Here is a 22,928-nt window from a genome sequence, read left to right as displayed (position 1 = left end):
ACAGGGAAAAACAGAGGGGGAAAAGAAGAAAAACATCATCATCCAGGGCAGAAGGAGATGAAGAGGAGCTTGAGGAAAAAGCTGGAAGAAGAGAGAGAAGACGGAGAACAAAGAATGGTGAGGAGGAAAAGGTGAAAGATAAAGATGTGGAGGAGCAGACACAAGCAAAGAAAAGCAAGACGTCGAAACAAAAGGAGAAAGTCGTGACAGAAAAACCGATACAAGAGGTGGAGGAAGACACTGTTAAAAAGAAGAGGTGTAAAAAAGGAAAAAGGGAAGAACTGGAAGAGGGTGATGAGGAGAAAGAAAAGTTGGGAAAGAAGAAAAAGAAGAAAAAAGAAGCTGAATCGTGGTAGGTGATGCTTCTGCTTTGCTTTAAAAACAGATTTTAAAATGTTAATCAAGTTCCAGTTCAGAACAAGACTCCAGTGAGGAAGATGGAAGGGAAGATGAAGAGAAAGAGGAGGAGTTGAGGCCAGAGTGTCTGACACCGGAGGAGCTGGAGGAGCTAAAAGAAGCCGTGGAGGAGAGGAAGAAACTGATCCAAGGTCTCAGGGGGAAACCTTGGCCCATGAAGAAGAAGCTACTGACGCTACGGTGCTTCAACTTTCCAGAACGGAACGTGAGAATCAATGTTTAGTTTGTAAAAGTTGAATATTTGTGCAGCGAGTCGCAGCAGTTCGTGGAGAAGTATGAGGGAGCTTTGGGGAAAGGCAAGGGCAGGAAGCTCTACGCCTACAAGGTCATGATGACCAAGGTAACACTGTCACTTAGAGAAACATCACTGGGTGAAACGGGTTTTCATTGAGCATCATTTTTGAAGAAATGGATGAAGTTCCAACGGGACTTTGAAAACTTCAAGACGGCGTGTATTCCCTGGGAGATGAAAATTAAAGAGATTGAAAGTAGGTTTATTCATTTTTCATGTGTTTCCCTCAGCATCAGATAGAGATATCAGTTAATATCTAATTCCACTTGACTCTCAGGTCATTTCGGCTCATCGGTTGCCTCTTACTTCATCTTCCTGCGCTGGATGTACGGCATCAACATGATCCTGTTTGGTCTCAGCTTCGGCCTGGTCATGGTCCCAGAGGTTGGTGGCATGATCAGTGCTTTCGTTTGGAATTTGTCATCAAAATATGAGAACCAAATCATTCATTTATGATGAAGTTGGAGGGGACAAGTGCGACTATGAAGACGCCATTCTGCTCTCAAACGTGTTCCCTCTTACAAGGCTTTAATGGGACGACCTTATGGCAGCATTCCAAGAAAAACTGTTCCAAGGTCGGAGGAAGGAAGTGCCATGGATTTCGCTGTGTTGTGGGACTTTGGGGTGAGCTAGCATGCAACAGGACGACTGGCCATATGTGACGCCTTACCAGTGAGAATATGTCGTAAGATAATGTCGCACGTTTCAGGGTTATGCGCAGTACTCTGTTCTCTTCTATGGTTTCTACAACAACCAGCGTACCATCGGGTGGCTCAAGTTCCGGATGCCTCTGTCTTACTTCCTGGTGGGTGTGGGCACAGTGGCCTACAGCTACATGGTCGTCATTAGAACGTGAGTTTTTCCGATGACCCTCCGGTGTTAACACCCGAGCCCACTCATTCTGCGTGGTGACAGGATGGCTCGTAATGCCAACGAGTCTGGAGTGGGAGATGACAACAGCTTCAACTTCAGCTGGAAAATGTTCACCAGTTGGGATTACCTGATCGGAAACACAGAGACGGCGGACAACAAGTTTGCGTCCATCACCACCAGCTTCAAGGTGACTGTCAGTCGGTAACCAGCGCTTCACTCTTCGGTGACGCTCCATCCGTGTCTCCAGGAAGCGATCCTGGAGGAGCAGGAGAGCAGGAAGGACGACAACATTCACCTGACCCGTTTCCTAAGGGTGCTGGCCAACTTCCTGGTTCTGTGCTGCCTGGCAGGAAGTGGCTATCTCATTTATTTTGTGGTGCGGCGCTCGCAGAAGTTCGCTCTGGATGGGCTGGAAAATCACTCCTGGTGGGAGAGGAACGAGGTAGATGTTCATGCAAGCTGGTGATGGTAAAAGTAGTATATAACATAACATTCATCACATTGTAAAATGAACAGCAGCTCTCAGCTTCTGACATTCTCCTGGATGACTCATTCTAGTTTTAAACCAGATAATTCCAAGCACTGTGGAGAAAAGTATTTCACTTCCTTCCATCAGTCATTTTGTTCTTTTACCCAACATTTATGACAAAAAGTACTAGCAATGACTCAATACAAATCCTTGAGCTTCATTTCTTGTCTGAAAACTAGCTACAAGCTGAGCATAACTAAAGTTCTGTTTTCTTCAAAAGCTGATAGTAGTCAATGCTCAAACACAATTCAGCAATGTTTGCATAGTAACTTAGCTTCAAACCCACTAAAATAAACTAACAGTAAATCCCGGATGCCGTCACTGATCCACCTCCAAAGCAAATCACTTGTTCCTTATCCCATATTTGACATGTCCAGAAAATGTAACTCGTTTTGGGGCATGTTGCTCATAAACAAATAAAGAGACAAACAAACGAAAAGAAACATCAAAAACATGATATAATATGCAGTGGTGGAAAAATAGTTTTCGGATACCTCATGCATTCTATCGTGAGCTCCTACCAGGACTGCTAAATATTATTTGGATAACATGATGGTTTCTTTATTTTTCTTTTATTTCGTTAATTTTTTTATTTATTTATCTTCAGTTTTAAACTCATTCTCTCTGTTATTTGTTGACTTTGATCCCAAAAATGTTGAGAACTGATGTATTGCAACTTTGCTATTATTTCTTGTAAACATTATACAAAAATATGTTGTATAAGGATTTTACCATGATTTTTCATGATAATAATTGAGATTGTGTCAAATTTTAAGGCTGTCCAAAAACTTATCCTGCCACTGCAATAATAATAACACAAAATTGAGACTTGGGACTCACACTCAGTGTACATATACAGATACTCTACTTTTTGAAGAAATTGTAAAATTACAGTTCAGAGCCCTGTCAAAAATGTGTGTTGACCCAGGTGAACATGGTGATGTCATTACTGGGCATGTTTTGTCCGATGCTGTTCGACGTCATCAGCACTCTGGAGAACTACCATCCGCGAGTCGCCCTGCAGTGGCAGCTGGGTCGCATCTTCGCCCTCTTCTTAGGAAACCTCTACACCTTTATCATCGCACTCATGGATGAGATCAACGTCAAGGTCAGACTTAAGTGCAGCAAGTAAAATGTACGTTCTTTTAACTTGACATTCTGTGCTTCAGAGGGAGGAGGAGAAGATCATTAAGTATAATATCACAATGTGGGAAGCCAGTCTATTCAACGGGACATATTTGGAAAACAGCACGGCGTCACCCTCCGCCATCCACCCTGCTGATGTACCCAGAGGACCCTGCTGGGAGACCATGGTGGGACAGGTCAGCCTGCATGTGTCCTCAAATGGACACAGATTCTTGATTATTTTTCTCCTAGATTTAGAACATGTTAAGCTTAAAAATAAATAGCCTTTTTGTTAGTGACTTTCAGGCTGAACATGCCCCGCCCCTTAATATCCGGTCCAGTCCAACACACTCACCACTTTCAAAAGTCAACTCAAAACCCACCTTTTCAGAATATCTTTTGAAAACTGACTGTAAACTGAGTTTTTCACAGGTGCTCAAAGACACTATATACAACATTGGTGTGACCCAAATCGTTTCAGGAGTTTGTTCGTCTCATCATTTCCGACACCATGACAACCTACATCACGCTGCTGATCGGTGATTTCCTGAGAGCTGTACTTGTCCGTTTCCTCAACTACTGCTGGTGCTGGGACCTGGAGGCCGGATTTGTGAGTCACTGTTTTGAAAAAACAGAAGCGACTGTGCCACTTGAATTCTGAACACGTTCAAGTGTCTTAGTCACATTGTGAAGCAGCTTGTGTTGTTCCTTTCCTCCGGAAAAAGCCGTCGTACTCAGAGTTTGATGTCAGCGGGAACGTTCTGGGCCTGATCTTCAATCAAGGGATGATATGGTGAGAGGGAGACTTGCTCTTTCGTCAAATAAATCTGTGATCAGCTGAATATTGTGATTCAGGATGGGGGCTTTCTATGCCCCGTGTTTGCCGGCGCTGAACGTCTTGAGGCTCCACGTGTCCATGTACCTGCAGTGCTGGGCTGTGATGTGCTGCAACGTGCCACAGGAGAGAGTCTTCAAGGCTTCAGGCTCCAATAATTTCTACATGGCAATGTTGCTGGTCATCCTCTTTCTGTCCACCCTCCCGGCCATCTATACCATCGTGACAATCCCTCCGTCTTTTGACTGCGGACCCTTCAGGTAGAGTCGTAGGTCGATGTCATTTCGATCACTTGAGCATCTTCTGTTTCCGCAGCGGCAAGAATCGTATGTTTGATGTGATCCAGGAGACGTTGGAATCTGACTTCCCCGCCTGGTTCAGTAAAGTGTTCAGCTACGCCTCCAACCCTGGACTGGTGCTGCCCTTCATGCTGCTGATGGTGTGAGTGCAAATGCAGATGTTAGAGAGCGAAACCCTACACACCTTTCATGGTTGCTTTACTTTACTTTTAAGGCTGGCCATTTATTACCTGCAGTCCACGTCCAAAAGCTACAAGGAAGCTAATGTGGAGCTGAAGAAGAAGCTACAAACAGTAGGCAATTTGTATTCTCTTTATCACTTTACTATTTTAAGTACCATAAAAAATGCCATGTAAAGATGTCAATATGAACAATTTGCTCTTATGAAAAATGCAAAGACAGTGTAACACTGAAGGGCCAATCATATTTGGTGGTTGCTTTTAAAATGCTGAGTTGAGCCAGGTTTATGCTGTTACCATAAGGTGACACTCCTGTAAAAGTTGCTCATATTATTGAAACAATACTACAAATCAAATGGATAAGACGAAACCTGAAGTTATTGGATGAGTATGATTATTTATGCGCAACATATGAAAAAGCCATCCCAAGTTTAAAGTGACTATTGTTAGAAACATGAAGTTCGTCTGAACATATACTGGAAATATGATGGTTAGGGTATCAAAACAAAGTGGTCGCACAGTCCTGACTATATGGAAATAAATGAAATAAAATTGGTTCTGATTTTTATTGACATCATTCACTTATTTCCAGTGATGTCGTGAATATTTTATGGCAGAAAAGCTGTACTTCCCGGTTCAGATAATAGGGTCAAACTATTTTCAAAAACAATAACATTCTATTCAACAACAAACAAAACATATATTTATATAAAGGTGAACTACTTGGCTATACTGAACGTAGATGGGGCGCCGCACGTTTGTGCAGATCGTACTTCCATCCTGCAGATGGCGGTAGAGCAATATATTAAACGAGCGTGGTGTAAGTTAAACGTTTCTGAACGTTTCTCAGCAAAATGAAGAGAACAAAAAGAAGAACAAGCGAGCGGCACTGAAGGCCGCCATGGAGTTAGAAGAGGCTCGGAAAGCCGCGTCACAACATTTAAACGAAACTAAATCATTTCTTCAAGAAGGTAAGGAGCGACATTTTCCCTTCAGTTGGACAGTTCGGATTCAATTCTCTGCATTTCCTTCCACAATGAGACGATGAAGTGACCCACAGAGGGGTCCAGAGGCTGAACCGCAGTAAGAACAGGCCTCCTCATCCTGCTGAAGACCCGGAGAAAGTCTCCAGGAGGAATCCGCACGTGACACCCGCCTGCCTCCCTGGCTACCCGGGACACAGTGGAGCAAAAGGGTGCAGGGATCCCGGCCTACAGAGACAGTGAAACACTTGATGGAGACCCGGGAGGAAACGCACTTTACTGCGCTGTTAAAGTTTTACCTTATGTTTTTATGAGTGTGCAGTCACGACAAGTAGAGAAAATAAAGTGTATCCAATTGTATCCTGTCAGGTAATTCAGAATCAGATTCAGATGTATTGCCATGGCCAGTGGAGATCTCACCAACTAGGAAAGTGTTTTGAAATAAAATAAAATAAGATAAACAACAAAGGCTGTTCACGAATGCAACAGTCTGACGGCCGAGGGGAAGAAGCTGTTCCTGTGACGGGAGGTTCTGGTCTGGATGGACCGTAGCCTCCTGCCAGAGGAAAGAGAGACAAACAGTCCATGACCAGGATGAGAAGGGTCGGCTCTGATCCGACCTGCGCCTCTCTGGGTCCTGGAGATTCAGCAACATTACACCCATTGTATATCAACAATCCCACCGCTATTTTAGAGGCTCTCACAGACAGCAGCACTGAGAGTGTAGCCTTTCGGAGCAATATCTCCAGCTTACTTACTACTTATATAAAGACCAGCGCTTTATTTAAGGATTGTCAATACACTCCAGATGTAATATTAAATGACAATACCAATCAGATCTGTCGCTCACTCATGATGAATTCACGACAGGTATGGATTAAATATTAAGCATGCCGTCATCTGAGCAGGTCGATCAATGGCCAGGGGTTGTCAATCACATTATTTAATGAACAGTTTGATAAGTAAACAAGCCAAGCATCAATCTGTCCCGCTGCGCTCCGCTTCCGCCGGGTAACACCATCCCACTTTCTGTCCCATGTTTCACCTTGCGACTGACGTTTGGCTTTGGCTGCAGACCAAAGCTCCATCCACGCTTTATCTGAGGCTGAAACTGAGAAGTGGGACATGACCTGTCGCCGCTCCGTACAGGATATCTTAACCTCAGCCGGGCGATGATATGGTCTCACTTGTTGGACAATTGAAGCAGTAATGAAGATTGCAGTGGGACACTGATTTGAGATTTGAGGGAGGGTCCAGTTTATTTTTGGGGTCAGAGGTTTGCACTCTCACTCTCAAATGCTGTATTTGACCCATTTCACGGTTAAAATGCTGTAAAGGAAAGGTTTCCTCCCTCGGAGTAAGAATGAATTGACTTTGACAGGGAAAGCACAAGTCTTCAAAGAGCCAATAGTAACGCACGACTGAATCATAAGCAACATGATTTAGCGAATGATGATTTCAGATGTCTCAAGTTCTTAGGAACATTTAGAGTGGGGAGGAGCCAGAAGAGGAGTGGGTGGAGGAGGCGCAAGTCTTTCAGGCGTACAATCATATAAGTGCGCCGCTCTCTTTGTGAGAGCTCCGGTTGCACTGCATTATTGATGCGGTCAGATCTGACATTTGACAACAAGGACGGTTGTTACTACATCAGATGTGAACACAGCATGGCCTTTAAAAGTCTGTGTCATGCATGACATTCACAATCTCCTGCACCCTGGATGAGTATTGGGCTCGCTTCCAGATAACACCGGCCACCATTTCTGGCTTTAATGCTGGAGAATGGACTGTTTTGCGTGTTAAAAATAGAAGCAAATATTAGCAGGCACGATCCATGTTCTTTGAAAATGTTGACACACATTTGTGCTTTTCCTTTCCACCTTGAACAGTGATGCCAGCTGACTGAGTCCGTCCTCATTATCCCTGTCAGATCCTTATCTAATAGAGTCTTTTGTGGTTGTCAAGGAGTCGGGTACTCGAAAGAACCAAACAATGGAATACCTGCACCTGTGTGTGTGGGGGTGTGTGTGTGTGTCAGTGAGATGGAGAACACAGACCTTTCCACAGGTGACTCCTACTGAGGGACTGATGGATGAACAGGTGAAAATACGGGTCTGAGATCTGTCAAACCAAAACAGGATGCCTCCCAAGAAGAGAAACAATGGCAGGATTGATGTTGAAGACGGTGAGAAAAAATACGGCACATTTAAACTTTTCAGAGTGTCCTCTTTTTTTTGAGTCCATATTTTAAGCTCATATATGTTTTTTTGTGACTTTAGTTGGGATGGAAGTTGACGCTGAGGTCGACAGTGGAAGTGAAGGTGAGTTCTTTCTATGACCGTTTCTTGTTGTTGTTATAACAGCTAACATACCTATATAGGTTCTAGGTGGAGAAAAGATTAATTGTATGTTCACAATTCATTTAAATCACATTGAGCTGCAAAAAACTATTGATAGTTTGAGACCAGCTATCAAATACTGATCACACGATGACATGATCAAAACATGTCTGATTGTTTTGATATGACAGTGTCATTTTATGTTTTGAGCTGTGTTGAATGATAAACCTGTTGTGTAACCGAAATTCAGTCCGCGGTTTTCCAGACTTAATTTTTATTAGGGAGTGTAACAAAGATTGACTCAGTCCCGGAGTCTCTTCCCTAGTTAGTTCTTCATGTTACTGACCAAACGCACACTGGTAAATAGAGTTTTTCCTTTTGGTTACTTCAACAATGATCCTTCCTTTAGTTGTGAACAAGATCCCTGGAAAAGTCCACTTCAATACATCTCTTTTACTTAGACATTTGTTCAATGATTCCAAGGCAGTTTGTGTGCTGACCATCATCCATCATTAACATCATCTACTTTCTCAGATGAGGCCAGGAGGAGAGCTCAAAACCGGAGAACCAAACCTCAACGAAGACCCAAAAGAGTCAGTGATGATGATGAAGAGGAGGAGGACGAAGATGAGGCACCGAGAAAAAGAAACAAAAAGAAGAAGGCCAAAGTCGTTGACAGCGACGACGAAAACAGCGAGGAGGACAAGAAGAGTGTGAAAAGCAAAGGGTCCAAAGCCTCTAGAAAAAAAGCCGCCAAGGAAGAGAGCGACGAAGACAGCGAGGAGGAGCGTGGCAAGAAAAAGAATGGAAAGAAAGCGCCGACAAAGAAGGAAAAAGAAATGCAAAACAAGGACAAAAAGAGGATGTCGAAAGACAAAGGGAAGAAAGGAGGGAATGGTAAAGGTGGAGACAAGAGGAAGAAAAGCAGGTGCAGTATTCTCTGAGAGCTCTCACCTACCTGCACACTGACGCTGACGCTCACTGAGAGCAAACACACTTTTCTATTGCTGCATTCATGTCTGATCATCACGTAATAAAGACTTCATTCCACCACTGAAGCACTTTATATCAAGAGATTTTATATTCTTGTTTGCTGAGCTTCTGAACCAAGCTTTTCTGTCGTCTATGTTGTGGACCAGAGAAGTCTGTAGTTCAACTGTGGCTTGAAAATATGGAATTATATTGCATGAACATGTGTGACTGAAACTTTAAATCACATGTTGTCAAAATATTTTCTGAATTTTCTGTCTTCAACTCAAAACTTGAGAAAGGGACCTACGATGATCTCAGGGTTTTAATTTAGACTCGTATTTATTTAAAATAGAATTGGAAATAATGCCCTGTGATAATAAAAATAGCATATAATAGCTCTTCACCAAGCTTTTCGACAAACCTAACACAAACAAAATGAGTTTAAAAGTCCTTCACCAGGCTTGTTGTTGGATCTCAGAGAAGATGGACCTTCTGCTTCTTTAGTGGAACATCATTACTTCCTGGACATTTCTGGGCTCCTTCTGCATACTCTTCTTTCAGAAGCACAAATGTCTTTTGTCCTCACATCTGTCCACTTTCTCTTCTTTGTTAAAACCTCAAACACAAAGCCTTCACACAAAGCTTAAAACATCATCCAGCGCATCTTTAGCTTTCAGCCACAAAAGTGTGCAGATGCTGCTCAGAGCTTTCGCTCACTTTTGAGAACCAGAATCTGAGTCACTTAGTGATGCCACACGCAATTTCCCTGAGACTTTTCCAGCATATTTATGTCCCAGAACACCTAATGATAGCAGGCAGACTTGACGTTGTTTAACAAAAGCTTCACCATATGAGCCCTAACAATGAAACAGTGTTGCTGAAAACTCATTTTCCACTTTCCTTAATTCCACCTCAACTTGTTGGATTGAATAATTCTGCACCAGTTGGGCAATATAAAATCTGACTGATATCCATCAGATTTTTGAAACTGACTGAGTGGAATCTAAATTTAATTTATATATTTGACACTTGATGTTGAATAATGGTTCCATGGATGTGATCGTGACCTGACTGTGGTTTACCACGTTTTTGGTGCTCGAAATCTCATAACAAAATAAATTAATAAATAAGTAAATAAAGTTGTTTTCAAGGCTACTTGGACATATTGGCTTGAAGTCACTTTCAATTAAAGTAATTCCGATCGCACATGACAATGAACCATTTAAAAGCCCGATATTTCAGTGACTCATGTCGAGAGAAAATGCAATCACAACAGTGTCCGATACAGGAAGTAACCTGTGTATCATGTTTACTTACATCCTGGTGTGAAGATAGTCACTGCAGCGTCTCGAGTTCTGACAGCTGTTTCCCTTCACCAGCTCCTCTTCGTCCTCCGAGGACGATGAAGACTCTCTGTCCGAGGGGGAGATGGCGGCCTTGAAGGAGGAGGTGGAAGAGAAGAAGAAACTCATCGCGACTTTGAGGAACAAACCTTGGCGCATGAAGAGGAGGCTTGTGGTGCTCAAGTAATGATCGACAAACTTGGTTGTTTTGGTTGGTTTTTCTGAAATGAAAGCTTGCTTCTTGCTGCGTCATCTTCATCCCAAGATCAATACTCAGAGTGGGTTACTCTGGTATGAAACTGTTCTTTGAATGAAAATGCTCTGACAGTCAAACCCATTGACCCATGGGTGGGTTCTGACTGTAAGCGAGCTCTCCTCACTTTTTCATGAGCATGACCCTGTTTAATGCGTGTTACTGTAGCTGAGTGTCAACACTCTCGCCGCCACTCATCCATCAGTAGATCCTTGCTAGGCTGTCACTTTGATACCAATTGACCTAAGTGCTTCCACTTCTTCCAGAGAGGCCCAAGAGTTTGTGGAGAAGTTTGAAGGCGCTCTCGGGAAAGGACGAGGCAGGAAATTGTACGCCTTCAAAGTCATGATGACCAAAGTGAGCAACTGGTTTTGCTCTTGAATTATAGGTGTTTTTGAAGAGGTTTTCTGAAGCGTTCCTTATTGTTCTGCAGAAACTAATCAAGTTCAAACGTGACTTTGAGAACTTCAAAACGGCATGTATTCCCTGGGAGAGGAAGATAAAGGAAGTGGAAAGTTGGTGTTATTGAGCGATTCATAAATATAATCAAAGTCTTGTCACGCTTTTATTAAATGCCTCATGATACGCAGGTCACTTTGGATCGTCCGTGGCCTCCTACTTCATATTTCTACGTTGGATGTACGGGCTCAACCTGGTCTTGTTTGGATTCATGTTTGGACTGGTGGTGCTGCCTGAGGTACTCTCATGACACGCGATGACAACATTGAAGATTATTTAGCAAAACTCCCAAATGCCCTCTGGTTTCAGATTCTGATGGGCCTTCCATACGGATCACTTCCAAGGAAAACAGTGCCACGCGAGGAGCAGGACAAGGCCATGGACTTCTCTGTGCTCTTCGACTTTGGTGTGAGGATCCTGAGCTCTTTGTGTACAGATCGTGTTCAAGGCAGCGTCTGTCATGATTTATTACTGACTAAAAAATATCCATCACCATTGTCTCTTCTCTGCATGGTTTTCTTCTTTGTCTTCTTGTGTATAAACCATCTGAGTCTCTCCTCCCTAACCTGTCCTTCCTAGTCTCCAATGAAAACATCACCTCTTCCTCTTGTATCTCTGCATATTGTCATCGTGCCAGAGCAACTGTCTCTACACCATTACTCTCAAACAATCTCTGTCCCTTTGAGCTTCCTTTTTACCCGATCTGCTACTCTTCTGTTTCAGATTCATCCTGATAGTCCACCCTGCCTGCACTCTCTTCTTCACCTCTCTAACCATTTAACTCTATATGTATGATGCACCATCAGGGCTACTGCAAGTACTCGTTCCTGTTTTACGGATACTACAACAACGACCGGACCATTGGAGTGCTGCAGTTCCGACTACCGCTCTCATACCTTCTGGTGGGCATCGGAATATTCGGATACAGCCTGATGGTTGTCATCAGAACGTAGGTTGCTCTCACGTTTTATACTTTCAAGAAGCTTTTTGGACTATTTCCCAATGGTGCTCAGGATGGCGCGCAACTCGAATGAGGGTGGTGATGGAGCAGAGGAGGGAGAGTTCACCTTCAGCTGGAAGATGTTCACCAGTTGGGATTACCTGATCGGAAACCCGGAGACGGCGGACAACAAGTATGCTTCCATAACTACCAGTTTCAAGGTGCGTGTTTGTTGGTGATCGGCACTTTGTTCAAAGGGAAAGTATTTAACAGTTTCATCCTCAATTTGTATCCAGGAATCTATAGTGGATGAACAGGAGAACCAAAAGGACGAGAACATTCATCTCCGTCGCTTCCTGCGAGTCCTCGCAAACTTCCTGATCCTGTGCAGCCTAGGAGGAAGCGGATACCTCATCTATTTTGTGGTGAAACGCTCTCAGGAGTTTGCTGACATGGACAACGACGAGCTTTCCTGGTTTGAGAAGAATGAGGTGCGTCCACCTCCATGCTTTAAATGTGAGCGGTGGCTTCTTTGGTGGTTCACATTTCTTCTCTCCATAAGGTGGAGTTTGTGATGTCCCTGCTTGGGCTTGTGTGTCCTCCTCTATTTGAGACCATCGCGGAGCTGGAGGACTATCACCCTCGTATCGCCCTCAAGTGGCAGCTGGCACGAATCTTTGCTCTCTTTTTAGGGAACTTGTACACCTTCCTTTTTGCCCTGTTTGATGAGGTCACAGCAAAGGTATGCTGTTGAGCTGTCGTGAATATTTGCTGGATTCTGTGTCAGCACTACACTTAAATTGTTGGTTTCTGCCTGTCAGGAAAAACTAGTGGTGGGAGGCTGTTGCTTTCTAGGTCTTTTTCTTTCGGCTTCTCCCTTCAGGGGTGACCACAGCGGATCACCTTCCTCCATCTCACCCTCTCCTCTGCTTCCTCTTCTCTCAAACCTACAAACCTCATATCCTCCTTCACCACCTCCATCAATCTCCTCTTTGTCCTTCCTCTCCACCTTCTGCATGGCGGTTCCAAAGTCAACATCTTCCTACCAATGTACCAGCTTGCTCTAGTTTTTGGAATTAGCTCACCACAGGACACATGAACTCAAGTGGTGTACTAAATACGGCACCCAGTTCTGGAGTTTGACACATGCCATGAGCTTTCTCTGGTGACATTTATATACTCAGCAAACCTTCAATGTGACTTCACAGCTGGAGAGTGAGAAAGCGATCAAGAACACCACAGAGTGGAACCTTCATCAGTACTATCTCAACTACAGCTCCTTCTTCAACACCACAGACGTGCCGCCACCGAACGTTCACCCGGCTGATGTCATCAGAGGGCCCTGCTGGGAGACCGGCGTGGGAATCGTCAGTACTCATCCTTCTGTGAAGGAGCGAGATCTAACAGTCATAAATGTACCTTCTGTCTCTGATGAAGGAGTTCGTGAAGCTGATCGTGTCCGACATGCAAGTGACCTATCTGACCATCCTGATTGGTGACTTTGCTCGGGCCGTCATCGTTCGCTTCCTCAATTACTGCTGGTGCTGGGACCTGGAGGCCGGATTTGTGAGTATATGTGTCAAAGGTCAAAACAAAAATAACCATCATATGGACTTCTTGTGTGTTTTTCTAAGAAATTCAAGGATTACATACCTTGGTGTAGTTTAACTCTTCCTTCATTGCAGTTTTGTTTTCAAATAAAGTTACTCTCAATATATATCGACTGAATATTTAACACAATTTTGGACACTTCTACTCCTTGTAATCATATTAATTATTAATTCTTATATTCTGTTTTAATCATACATAACATAACATCAAACATAACTTTCTTGTTCGATTATTTTTTAAATTATTGTATTTCTTGTCCCGTGAAATACATCAGAATTGAAAGTAGATTTTGAAATGTATGAGACACATTGAGAATCTTGAAATGGAATGTGGTTTAAATAAAACACAACAAACCAACATTTTCTGTGCATTTTAAAGTGTAATTTCATCACTTGATTTTTATTTTCAATTTTTTCCTACCCTCCTTTCTTTCGGTTTGACGTCCCCTCTCAATGGTTTTGACCCGGTCCCATATTTTATTCGCGTCTACAAAGCCAGACAGATTCCTCAGTCCTTCTTGACAACAGCAGTACTGCAGGGAGCCTCGGGGAGTTGCTGGTTTATTTTTCAGCTATGTAGGTACGACTGCATTTTAATTGGATCCTAGTCAACCTGATACTATAGAAGGACATCTGGCCGGTCAGATGATCCTCATGAGTGAAACAGGACACACACTTGGAACTTAATTACAGGAAGTACAGACTGTCTCATTAATTCCGAACAATCCCTCTGTGTTGATTTCAGCCTTCCTATGGAGAGTTTGACATCAGCGGTAACGTGCTGGGACTCATCTTCAACCAGGGAATGATTTGGTGAGGAACGTCGACACAGTACAACTCAGCACCACATAGTACAATTGAATACCGCAGCACAATGAAGCAGCACAATGTAACACAGCAAAAACAACAATAAATATGCCATTCTATTCTATAGAATGACATATTTATTATTTATATTTAGATATAATAATAAATACAGTACATATATAATATTTTAGGATTATATTTATTCTTACTGAAACAAAATGTAGTACTCAGTCCAACTTCAATGACTTGAATAGACCCACAAAGACAGAAATGTGGTCAATGTGATGAAAGAAAAAACAACAATAGAAAATAGAAGAATTATCAGTATTTTGAGTTCATTGTAAGGCAGGACAGTTAACACAACATTTGCCGTCTGCACTCCCCAGGATGGGAGCCTTCTACGCCCCAGGTCTGGTGGGTCTGAACGTCCTGCGTCTGCTGGTCTCCATGTACTACCAGTGCTGGGCGGTGATGGCCTGCAATGTTCCTCATGAGCGAGTCTTCAAAGCGTCGCGCTCCAACAACTTCTACATGGGTCTACTGCTGCTCGTGCTTTTCCTCAGCCTGCTGCCCGTCGTCTACACCATCATGACGCTGTCCCCGTCTTTTGACTGCGGACCCTTCAGGTGAGACACCTCGCCACGATTGTTTGTATTACGACGCATGATCATGAATGTTGACGTCCTCTTAGCGGACAAGAGAAGATGTACGATGTTGTCATGGAGACAATAGAGCAGGATTTACCGGCCTTCATCGGGAACATTTTCACCTACGCCACCAACCCTGGGCTCATCATGCCAGCCGTGCTCCTCATGGTGTGAGTGTGTTATGGTCAATACTGAACTGTAGAGTTCACACCAAATAGGAAGCTGCACATTTAAGGTCTTTAATGACAGAGTTTGACATTCAAACCTCATTACATTCGTGCTAACGTTAATGTACTGGCCTTCAGGCTGGCTCTGTACTATCTCAATGCAGTGTCGAAGGGATACCAGCAGGCCAACTCTGACCTGAAGAAGAAGATGCAAATGGTAGGTACTGCAAAAGGTTCTAAATTGGGAGTGTTGTCTTCTGATTGTTCCATAATGTTCACCTGTGAAATTCTCATTTCAGGCTCGAGATGAGGAGAAGAACCGCAGGAACAACAAGGACAGCACAAACCAAGTCATGAAGGACTTGGAAGACCTGCTTCCGAACAAGTCTCTCATACCACCACCCACTGAGGAGGAAGAGCCCCCTCCTGGTGCTGGAATATGACATTTATTTGTCCACATCAGCAACTTTCTCAATGAAACTTCTTTCTATTCCTTTTCAGAAGTGGTGGTGGAAAAGACCGGCAAGTCTCCAAAGATGAAGCCTGGGGCAGCGGCCAACGGGAAAGGAGTTAATCTCCAAAAAGAAGTTTCACTGGCTGCTTCAAATCCAAGAGGACCAGTGACCCGTGGGCCCGCTGCAAGGGGGGCACCAGCAGGGAACCCCAGGGGGCCTCAGCCAGGCAGAGGAAGAGGACGGGGGGCGCCGCCGAGACGATAGTCAAACTCCACAAGCAAAGCTGTTCTACAAGTTACTGTACAACAGGTTTGCTTCAACTAACTAAAACGGTGGAAAGAAACACCCAATAATAACATCACTAATAAGAGCTGGAACACAAAACAGCATGCAATGACCTAAAATTCGGTGAAGGTCGACTTCAACATTTTGTGACATATTTATTGATTTCTTTTGAAATCTGTGTAAAAAATGTAAAATGTGTTTTTTGTACAAATGACTAAACACAATAAAGTCCTAATTTCACACATACATACAGTAAGTGTCTGGATTAGAACATGGAAAAACACTTCCCAAAACAATTTCAACGCCCAAGAAAGACAGTACCTCAAAAAAAACCCAATGATTTCATTATTAAAGTGGAGTTTGGACGAAGAATTATATTACAAATTAGACAAGGAAATAAATAATATTCACGCTGGAGTTTAGGAGTTTTTCTCTGGGATTTTAATGGTGACGGCCTTCACCTCAGTGTATTCCTGGAGAGCATATTTCCCTCTGAAAACAGAGAGAGAATTAGTCGGAGGTCTGCGGACGAAGTTATAATCTTCGGTGTGACCTTAATTTTTATTTCTACATACAGGTGCCTTGGTAAGAGGATGTCACCTTCAATTTACACGGAGTTCAGCGATAAAAATGAAGTTGCAACTTCAATATTAAATAACTATGAACAGGTGGGTATTTTAAGTTACACTGGTGTTTCACTAAAAGGTCCAAACAGACAATGCAAAATCTCAAATAAACACTCACAACTCTCTCCCATTTCCCGACATCTTGAATCCTCCAAATGGACACTGAACGTTCATGGCGTTGTAGCAGTTCACCCTGGTGAAATAAAGATCAGAGTCCAGTTGCTCCAGAGGTTCTGAGATTTAGGGCGGTTTCACACTGCGTGTTCTGTCGAGTTCAATTCGGCTCCTGCTGTGCAGACTTGCACCTCTGCGCCTCAGGTGTTCCTTTTTTTCCTCCTCAGCTGGCGGGGCTATGCGCAAAATAGTTGGTTTGTGACCCACAATGCAGCAGGTCTCAAGGATGTCGTCATCACCCGGGCGACAACTTATTTACCAACATCAGCTTGACCTCCTTATTTCACTTCAATGAATAGTCTGGTGATCTTCAGTAACTTGGGAAAAATTGTCGTGTATCCTCTTCGCTGTCCTCATGCAGACAGCTGTGAGATCAGCAGTGAAAGCGCAGCATTATTCATTTAAGCAAATCTGTCTGTCAATAATATCTGGTGTTTATCAGCCTAATAAAGGCGAAAACACGTGAGTTACCAAACATCCGCACTCATCTCAAGTCCCGGACCGCTGCGCTCCTGTTCCCGAGCAGTTTCCTCACGCCTCAGTGGTCTGGGAGTTTGAGAAGTTGTTTTTGAACCATGTTGTCTGCCCAGACAGGAATCAGACCCTTTACTGCCCGGCATCTATCATGTTTGTGTGGAATCGCGCTGTACGCATAGTTTCTGGCATCTAGTGCTGAGTCACCTGAGGCGAGAAGCTCAGCCCCTCTGGAGAGTTTCCCGAGACGCGGTGAAGCTCTCCAGTCGGGATCAAGTCTGCGGCCAAAACCCGACTCCCTTGTGTTCATTTCTCAGACTTCTGAGCCTGAAAGAGCTTTGTCGCCACACAGAACCTGCAGTGTGAATCCGCCCTTAGATGAGGGACTCCTCATTTAAATGGTCTCCTTTATGTAGTTTTATCTCAACCCTTTAAAACTGGTGCCTACCAGACCATCCCAGCCAGAAGAGCAGAGGAGACTCTCAGAGCTTTGTCGATGTTACTGGTGAACACTCCAGCTGCCAGCCCATAATGTGTGGCGTTGGCTCTCTGGATGACTTCATCTACACCACGGAAACGTAGGATCTGCTGCACTGGACCAAAGATCTGGGGGAGATAGCGGTGAGTAGAATGTCCATGTCCGTGTTCTGGACTCGGGCAGTACCTCTTCTTTAGCAATGCGCATGTCATCGGTGACATTTGAAAAGATGGTGGGTTGGATGAAAAGTCCATCCTGACCCCATGCAGACCCTCCACACTCCAGCGTAGCTCCTTCCATCTTCCCACTCTCGATGAGCTCCATTATCTTGTCAAACTGCTTCTTGTCAATCTGAGGAGGACATCAGTGTCCCACTTGATGGTTGGTGGTCTAACATTTCAGACAAACCTGGGGTCCCTGGTCCACTCCTGGTAGCAGTGGGTTTCCCAAAACTCTGGATCTGGCTTTCTCAACACTGCGGCGGACGAAGTCCTCATAGATGGGGTCTTCCACATACACCCTGGAGCCAGCGATGCAGCACTGACCCTGGTTGAAGAACAAACCGCTGTGTGCCTGCTCCACTGCGTAGTCCACTGAAACACACACGTATGTGACTGGCTCACCCTCGCCATCACTATATACATGAAGATCTAGGCAGAAACACTCACAATCACAGTCAGCAAAGACGATATTTGGGTTTTTCCCACCCAGTTCCAAAGTGACTCTTTTTAAATTGCTGTCACCAGCAGCTCTTTGGACCAACTTCCCCACCTGTGCATCAGAGTCAGAGTCACTGTGAAGGAAAGTAGCACGTCTTTCAGAGTCATACAAACCTCTGTAGAGCCGGTGAATGCGACTTTGTCAATGTCCATGTGATGAGCGATTGCACTGCCTGCCGTGGGTCCATAACCAGGCACCACGTTCACCACACCAGCAGGAAACCCGGCCTGAGCACACGTACCAAGGCATCGGCGCTTTTGATACTATGTGACACGACATGATGTGCTGAAATTATTACAGAATAAAAGAGGCAGGTACCTCTTTAATGAGGGCAGCCATGTGGAGGGCGGAGAGAGGGGTCTGCTCGGCCGGTTTGATGACCACAGTGTTTCCACAGCTCAGGGCCGGAGCGATCTTCCACGCAAACATCATCAGCGGGAAGTTCCACTGTGAAACATCATGAAGCATCAGTTCTTGTTGGTGTGTTTACTCAGATGAACAGGATGAGTTGATGAAGCAAATCTGCATCAAAGTTAGCATAAAACTGAAAGAATATTTTAATGTAACAGCGTCATCTGCCTCCTCAATCTGTATTTATTTGGCAGAATACTTCACTAGACTTCACAAATTCAGTAACAGTTTATAATTGTTCTTAGTGATAAAATTTCCACCTAAAAATAGTAGAAAGGTAGCGCTATGCATGTCTTTATATTCAGGACAGGCTACTGACAGGATCAACCAGGTATCTCCCTGCATTATTTGCATTAACTCCAGAGTTAGGAAAGTGTTTGACTATAAGGCTTTGTCCTCCACTCATAGGTGTGGGAATAGGAAGAGAACAGAGGGCATTTATCCCACCAATATTGAAGAGCGGCAACATTTGTCCTCACCATATAAATACCTTTGACATACAAAGCTCACTGTTATTTTAAAAGTGCAGTTTTGTACATGTGTTGTTTTTGTTTATTCTGCTGTACAGCATATACTATTTAAAACCCATACAGATCTGTTTGGTTGATACAGTATGTACCCACCAATGTCTCACCTGTTCCAACAACCATGGTGCCACATGTTCCAGCCCTTAATCTCAAATATCATTGTGTCCAACTCCTGAGTGAAGAGGCAGATGTTCTCCCCAGCCCATGCTAGTCGAGTCAATATTTACAAAGTGACTCATCACAGTTTTCCAGGTATTACGTGAGATTAGTGTTGTCAGAGAGACTAGACTGAGATGGTTTGGACATGTACAGAGGAGAGAGAGCCAGTACATTGGTATGAAGATGTTGAGGTTGGAACTGCCAGGCAGAAGGTGGAGAGGAAGGCCAAAGAGGAGATTGATGGAGGTGGTGAAGGAGGACATGAGGTTTGTAGGTTTGAGAGAAGAGGAAGCAGAGGACAGGGTGAGATGGAGGAAGGTGATCCGCTGTGGCCACCCCTGAAGGGAGAAGCCCAAAGGAAAAGAAGAGGGAGACGTGAGATTAGTGTTGTACTTCACAGCAATTACTCACCGGGATGATCTGGCCACACACCCCAATGGGTTCATGACGAGTGTACGTGAAATATTCTCCATCTGAAAATGATATTTCACACTGTTGAACTGCACGTACACCAGCAGTGCCGTCACTTACCCACTGGGATTGTTTTCCCATGGATCTTGTCCGCCCAGCCTCCATAGTACCTCAACGTCTGGATGGTGGCCTTCAGATCCACGAAGTACGAGACGAGGAACACTTTGCCAGAGTCCAGTGACTCCAGGGTCTGCAAAAGCCACAAGGTGGTGAAGACTATGGAGTTACGGGGTTGTAGAACTCACTAGAACACTTTAATAGGGAGCCCGTGGACTGTGTTGTGTGTTCGTTGTATGTTTACAGCTAATAGCAGTCGATCCCTCTCCACCAGATCTGCAAGTCTGTTCAGCAAGTGGCCACGATCTGAGGCGTTCATCGATCGCCATGGGGACCCCAACTGGAACGCAGCTCTGGCACTCCTCACTGCCTTATCAATATCTTCCTAAAACATTTTGAAAGATACTATATGTTAAAAACACTGCAGAACCACTGAGGAGCTATAAAACATGCTAAGAGAAGCTGATGTAAAGACGTACTGTGTCAGCCTCCTCCACCTCACACAGCAGCTCACCGGTTGCTGGGTTTTGAACGGGAATCTTTCTCCCGCTACACGACTTCTGCCACTCATTATCTATGAACAGCTGAAACAAAAAACACGCAAAATATAATTTACTGCCAGAGCAGACAGGATCATGGGCGTTCAGACTTTTTTCCAAAACAGATATTTACCCAATAAAGTTCTTGTTATTTCTCTTACAAATGAATACAAATCAAAGAGTTAAAGAATGTTGTACGCTCCAACACATTATTTTATTCTGAATCACAGCGTTAAAATCTAAAATGTAAATTTCATTTTGAAATTTGATGAGAGGACACAAGACATGAGAGGATGCTATTAAAAATGTATTTCTTCTGTCCTGAGTTCTGGTTTAGCCTTACCTACCTGTGTGTATTGAACCGATAGATCTGATACCGGCACTGGCAGCTCATTAATCCGAGGCCCATTTCCAAGACCTGTTCTGGACTTCATGTATCCATTCCCAGTCTTCTGATGCTGGGTGGTGTTGGGCTCGCTGCTTGTGTTGTCATACTGATCCTCTGGGGAAGCAGCGTCCGTTTTTATTGATGCGAGTGACAGTAGAATCGCAAGGTTGTTGCCTTAAAATATACTTTACATTTTATCTATACAGTGTAAATATCTTTTATTTGTCTAAAATTGAATGATCAATTATTGTTTGTTTAAAACCAGTTGGTGCAAATGACAACTAATTCAGTCTGAACTAAGAAAGCAACACTACTGAACACACCAGCATGTGACAGCACTTTAGATAATAAAATTATTATAAAATCAATAATAAATTAAATTATCACAAATATTTTCTATAAAAGTTCTGTGAACAAAGCCAGTTGCATATTGACATATTGTCAGAAAATGTGAGGTCTACCTGAGGAGGATGGTGATGAGACTCCAAGGGTCTGTTGGGCTCCTGCTGAGGTCCCAGGCATTTGCACGAGCGGCTTGGGTGAGACTGAGAGTGAGCAGAGGAACTCACAGAGCCTTTTTATGTTCGGGCCAGTGTGAGGGAACTAGCATCGCTGGAGCCTGCCGTCGCCCCGGGAGACCATCCCAATCCTGAAGGCTACACACGCTAACACTGTGGAGGCGGAACCAATCTCTGTTCACCCCACGTGCCCTCTGTGCCGTCATTAGGACCTCAACACAAAAACAAGAACTCCATAATTTAAACACTTCTCATCTGTACAACTGTTTAAAACAACTCACCTAAATGCCAAGCATGAGTGAGATCTTTTCAGGCCGATATACTTTCAGCCATTACAATTTTTGACAGCGTATTTGTATTGATAGTTCTATGAAAGCTGCTTTAATTTAGTTAGTCGATTGTTTGCTGTTTTCTGAAGTCACATTTTCAGTATATTTTTCCAGGTTCTACAGTATTTCAATGAAACATGTTCAAGACTTATTTACACATAACGTCCTGGAGTAGTAAAAATAAAAAGTGTGAGATGTGTTGTGCAGTAATGAAAGAGTCACAATACAAACATACAACAAAAGACATCACTGAACCGGGTGAGATAAACAAAAGTCCAAATCCAAAACATCACAGAACCGGGATGAGTCCACAACGGAATAAAGTCTAACAAAAAGCGTCACTGAACCAGGAGAACGAATGCAAGTGGAGTCTACAATAGAGAGAAAAAACACAATGAACAGTAAAACACAAACTAACTTCAGTGGTCGTCAAAACAAAGGCACGAGCAGGGAAAAATAAGGAGAAAACCAGGAAGCCACATGGCGCAAATAGACTATGGAAGGCAAAATACAAAACTCAGAGCACCAGGGTTTTAGAGTGAACAGAAGTAAGTCAACGAACGGATGAATGAACAACAGATGAAATGAAGTCTCTCTAGCACACGTTGCTGGAGTCCAGGTGTTTTTAAGCTCTTGATGCTGACTAGATCAATAACTCCAGCCGTGTGCCATTAACCAGAAATGAGGGAAACAGAAAATGGGAGTTACAGAGACCAAAATAAAAGTGAATCATGGCAGGATGATATTAATGGTCGTATTGCTTGAGGAGGGAAGATATTTTATCTAGGTTATGAATTGGTCTCAGTCTTGAGCTGCTCTCGGGTTTGGTGGCAATATCGAGCGAGGTTTGTTGCGTCACACTCAATAACGTTTTCAAATTTATCTCAACTGTAAGACATCACTTTGTCTAAAATGTCTTATATAAAGTGAATGTGAGTCATAAAAGTTGCCAACCAGATAATGAATACTGTAGCTCTCTTTCGCTGCTTAACTTTGGAGCACTGACTTGAAAAGCTGTTACTTGTTACAGTGCAAAACACAGTAGTAGCCGTTGTAGAGCAGATCTGGGCAAAATGCGGCCCGGGGGCCAAATGTGGCCCTTTGACTGTATTTATGTGGCCTTCCTGGAGTAAAACTATAAAACTGACATTGTTGTTGTCCCTGACATTTTTGTCTTGTGCGTTGTGTTTTTGTTCATTATGATGCAACTGAAACATAACCTTCTCGTATGATCATTTTTCCTAATTGTTT

The 22,928-nt window shown here is 43.6% G+C and overlaps 3 protein-coding genes across 3 annotated transcripts; 2 read left to right on the top strand and 1 right to left on the bottom strand.

The window, feature by feature from the left end:
• Window positions 1-143: 143 nt before the first annotated feature.
• tmc1 (transmembrane channel-like 1) lies at window positions 144-5,892 on the top strand. Its single transcript, XM_053871122.1, has 18 exons — window positions 144-352; window positions 417-597; window positions 667-757; window positions 824-905; window positions 987-1,093; window positions 1,235-1,333; window positions 1,419-1,561; window positions 1,625-1,769; window positions 1,830-2,024; window positions 3,040-3,219; window positions 3,281-3,433; window positions 3,718-3,846; window positions 3,962-4,029; window positions 4,092-4,331; window positions 4,387-4,512; window positions 4,585-4,663; window positions 5,400-5,520; window positions 5,591-5,892. The coding sequence occupies exons 1-18, from the start codon at window positions 295-297 to the stop codon at window positions 5,773-5,775; spliced, it is 2,382 nt and encodes a 793-aa protein (XP_053727097.1). The 5' UTR covers window positions 144-294; the 3' UTR covers window positions 5,776-5,892.
• A 1,499-nt stretch (window positions 5,893-7,391) lies between these two features.
• tmc2b (transmembrane channel-like 2b) lies at window positions 7,392-15,946 on the top strand. Its single transcript, XM_053870878.1, has 20 exons — window positions 7,392-7,714; window positions 7,809-7,850; window positions 8,403-8,796; window positions 10,220-10,366; window positions 10,703-10,793; window positions 10,870-10,951; window positions 11,027-11,133; window positions 11,205-11,303; window positions 11,702-11,844; window positions 11,909-12,056; window positions 12,132-12,326; window positions 12,398-12,577; window positions 13,044-13,202; window positions 13,273-13,401; window positions 14,191-14,258; window positions 14,639-14,878; window positions 14,944-15,069; window positions 15,205-15,283; window positions 15,366-15,495; window positions 15,568-15,946. The coding sequence occupies exons 1-20, from the start codon at window positions 7,669-7,671 to the stop codon at window positions 15,783-15,785; spliced, it is 2,823 nt and encodes a 940-aa protein (XP_053726853.1). The 5' UTR covers window positions 7,392-7,668; the 3' UTR covers window positions 15,786-15,946.
• Window positions 14,517-21,424, bottom strand: LOC128762557 (aldehyde dehydrogenase 1A1-like). Its single transcript, XM_053870877.1, has 14 exons — window positions 21,292-21,424; window positions 20,790-20,944; window positions 20,383-20,487; window positions 20,148-20,288; window positions 19,907-20,036; window positions 19,787-19,848; window positions 18,597-18,725; window positions 18,392-18,505; window positions 18,227-18,329; window positions 17,967-18,151; window positions 17,745-17,909; window positions 17,529-17,686; window positions 16,551-16,625; window positions 14,517-16,298 (listed from the first exon to the last, which is right to left on the bottom strand). Exons 1-14 carry the CDS (start codon window positions 21,350-21,352, stop codon window positions 16,226-16,228), a joined length of 1,656 nt encoding a protein of 551 aa, XP_053726852.1. The 5' UTR covers window positions 21,353-21,424; the 3' UTR covers window positions 14,517-16,225.
• Between the last annotated feature and the right edge of the window lie 1,504 nt (window positions 21,425-22,928).

The sequence above is a fragment of the Synchiropus splendidus genome, chromosome 7 (genome assembly GCF_027744825.2).
Source record: "Synchiropus splendidus isolate RoL2022-P1 chromosome 7, RoL_Sspl_1.0, whole genome shotgun sequence".
Lineage (NCBI taxonomy): Eukaryota > Metazoa > Chordata > Actinopteri > Syngnathiformes > Callionymidae > Synchiropus > Synchiropus splendidus.
This window is presented reverse-complemented; position numbering and strand designations above follow the sequence as displayed.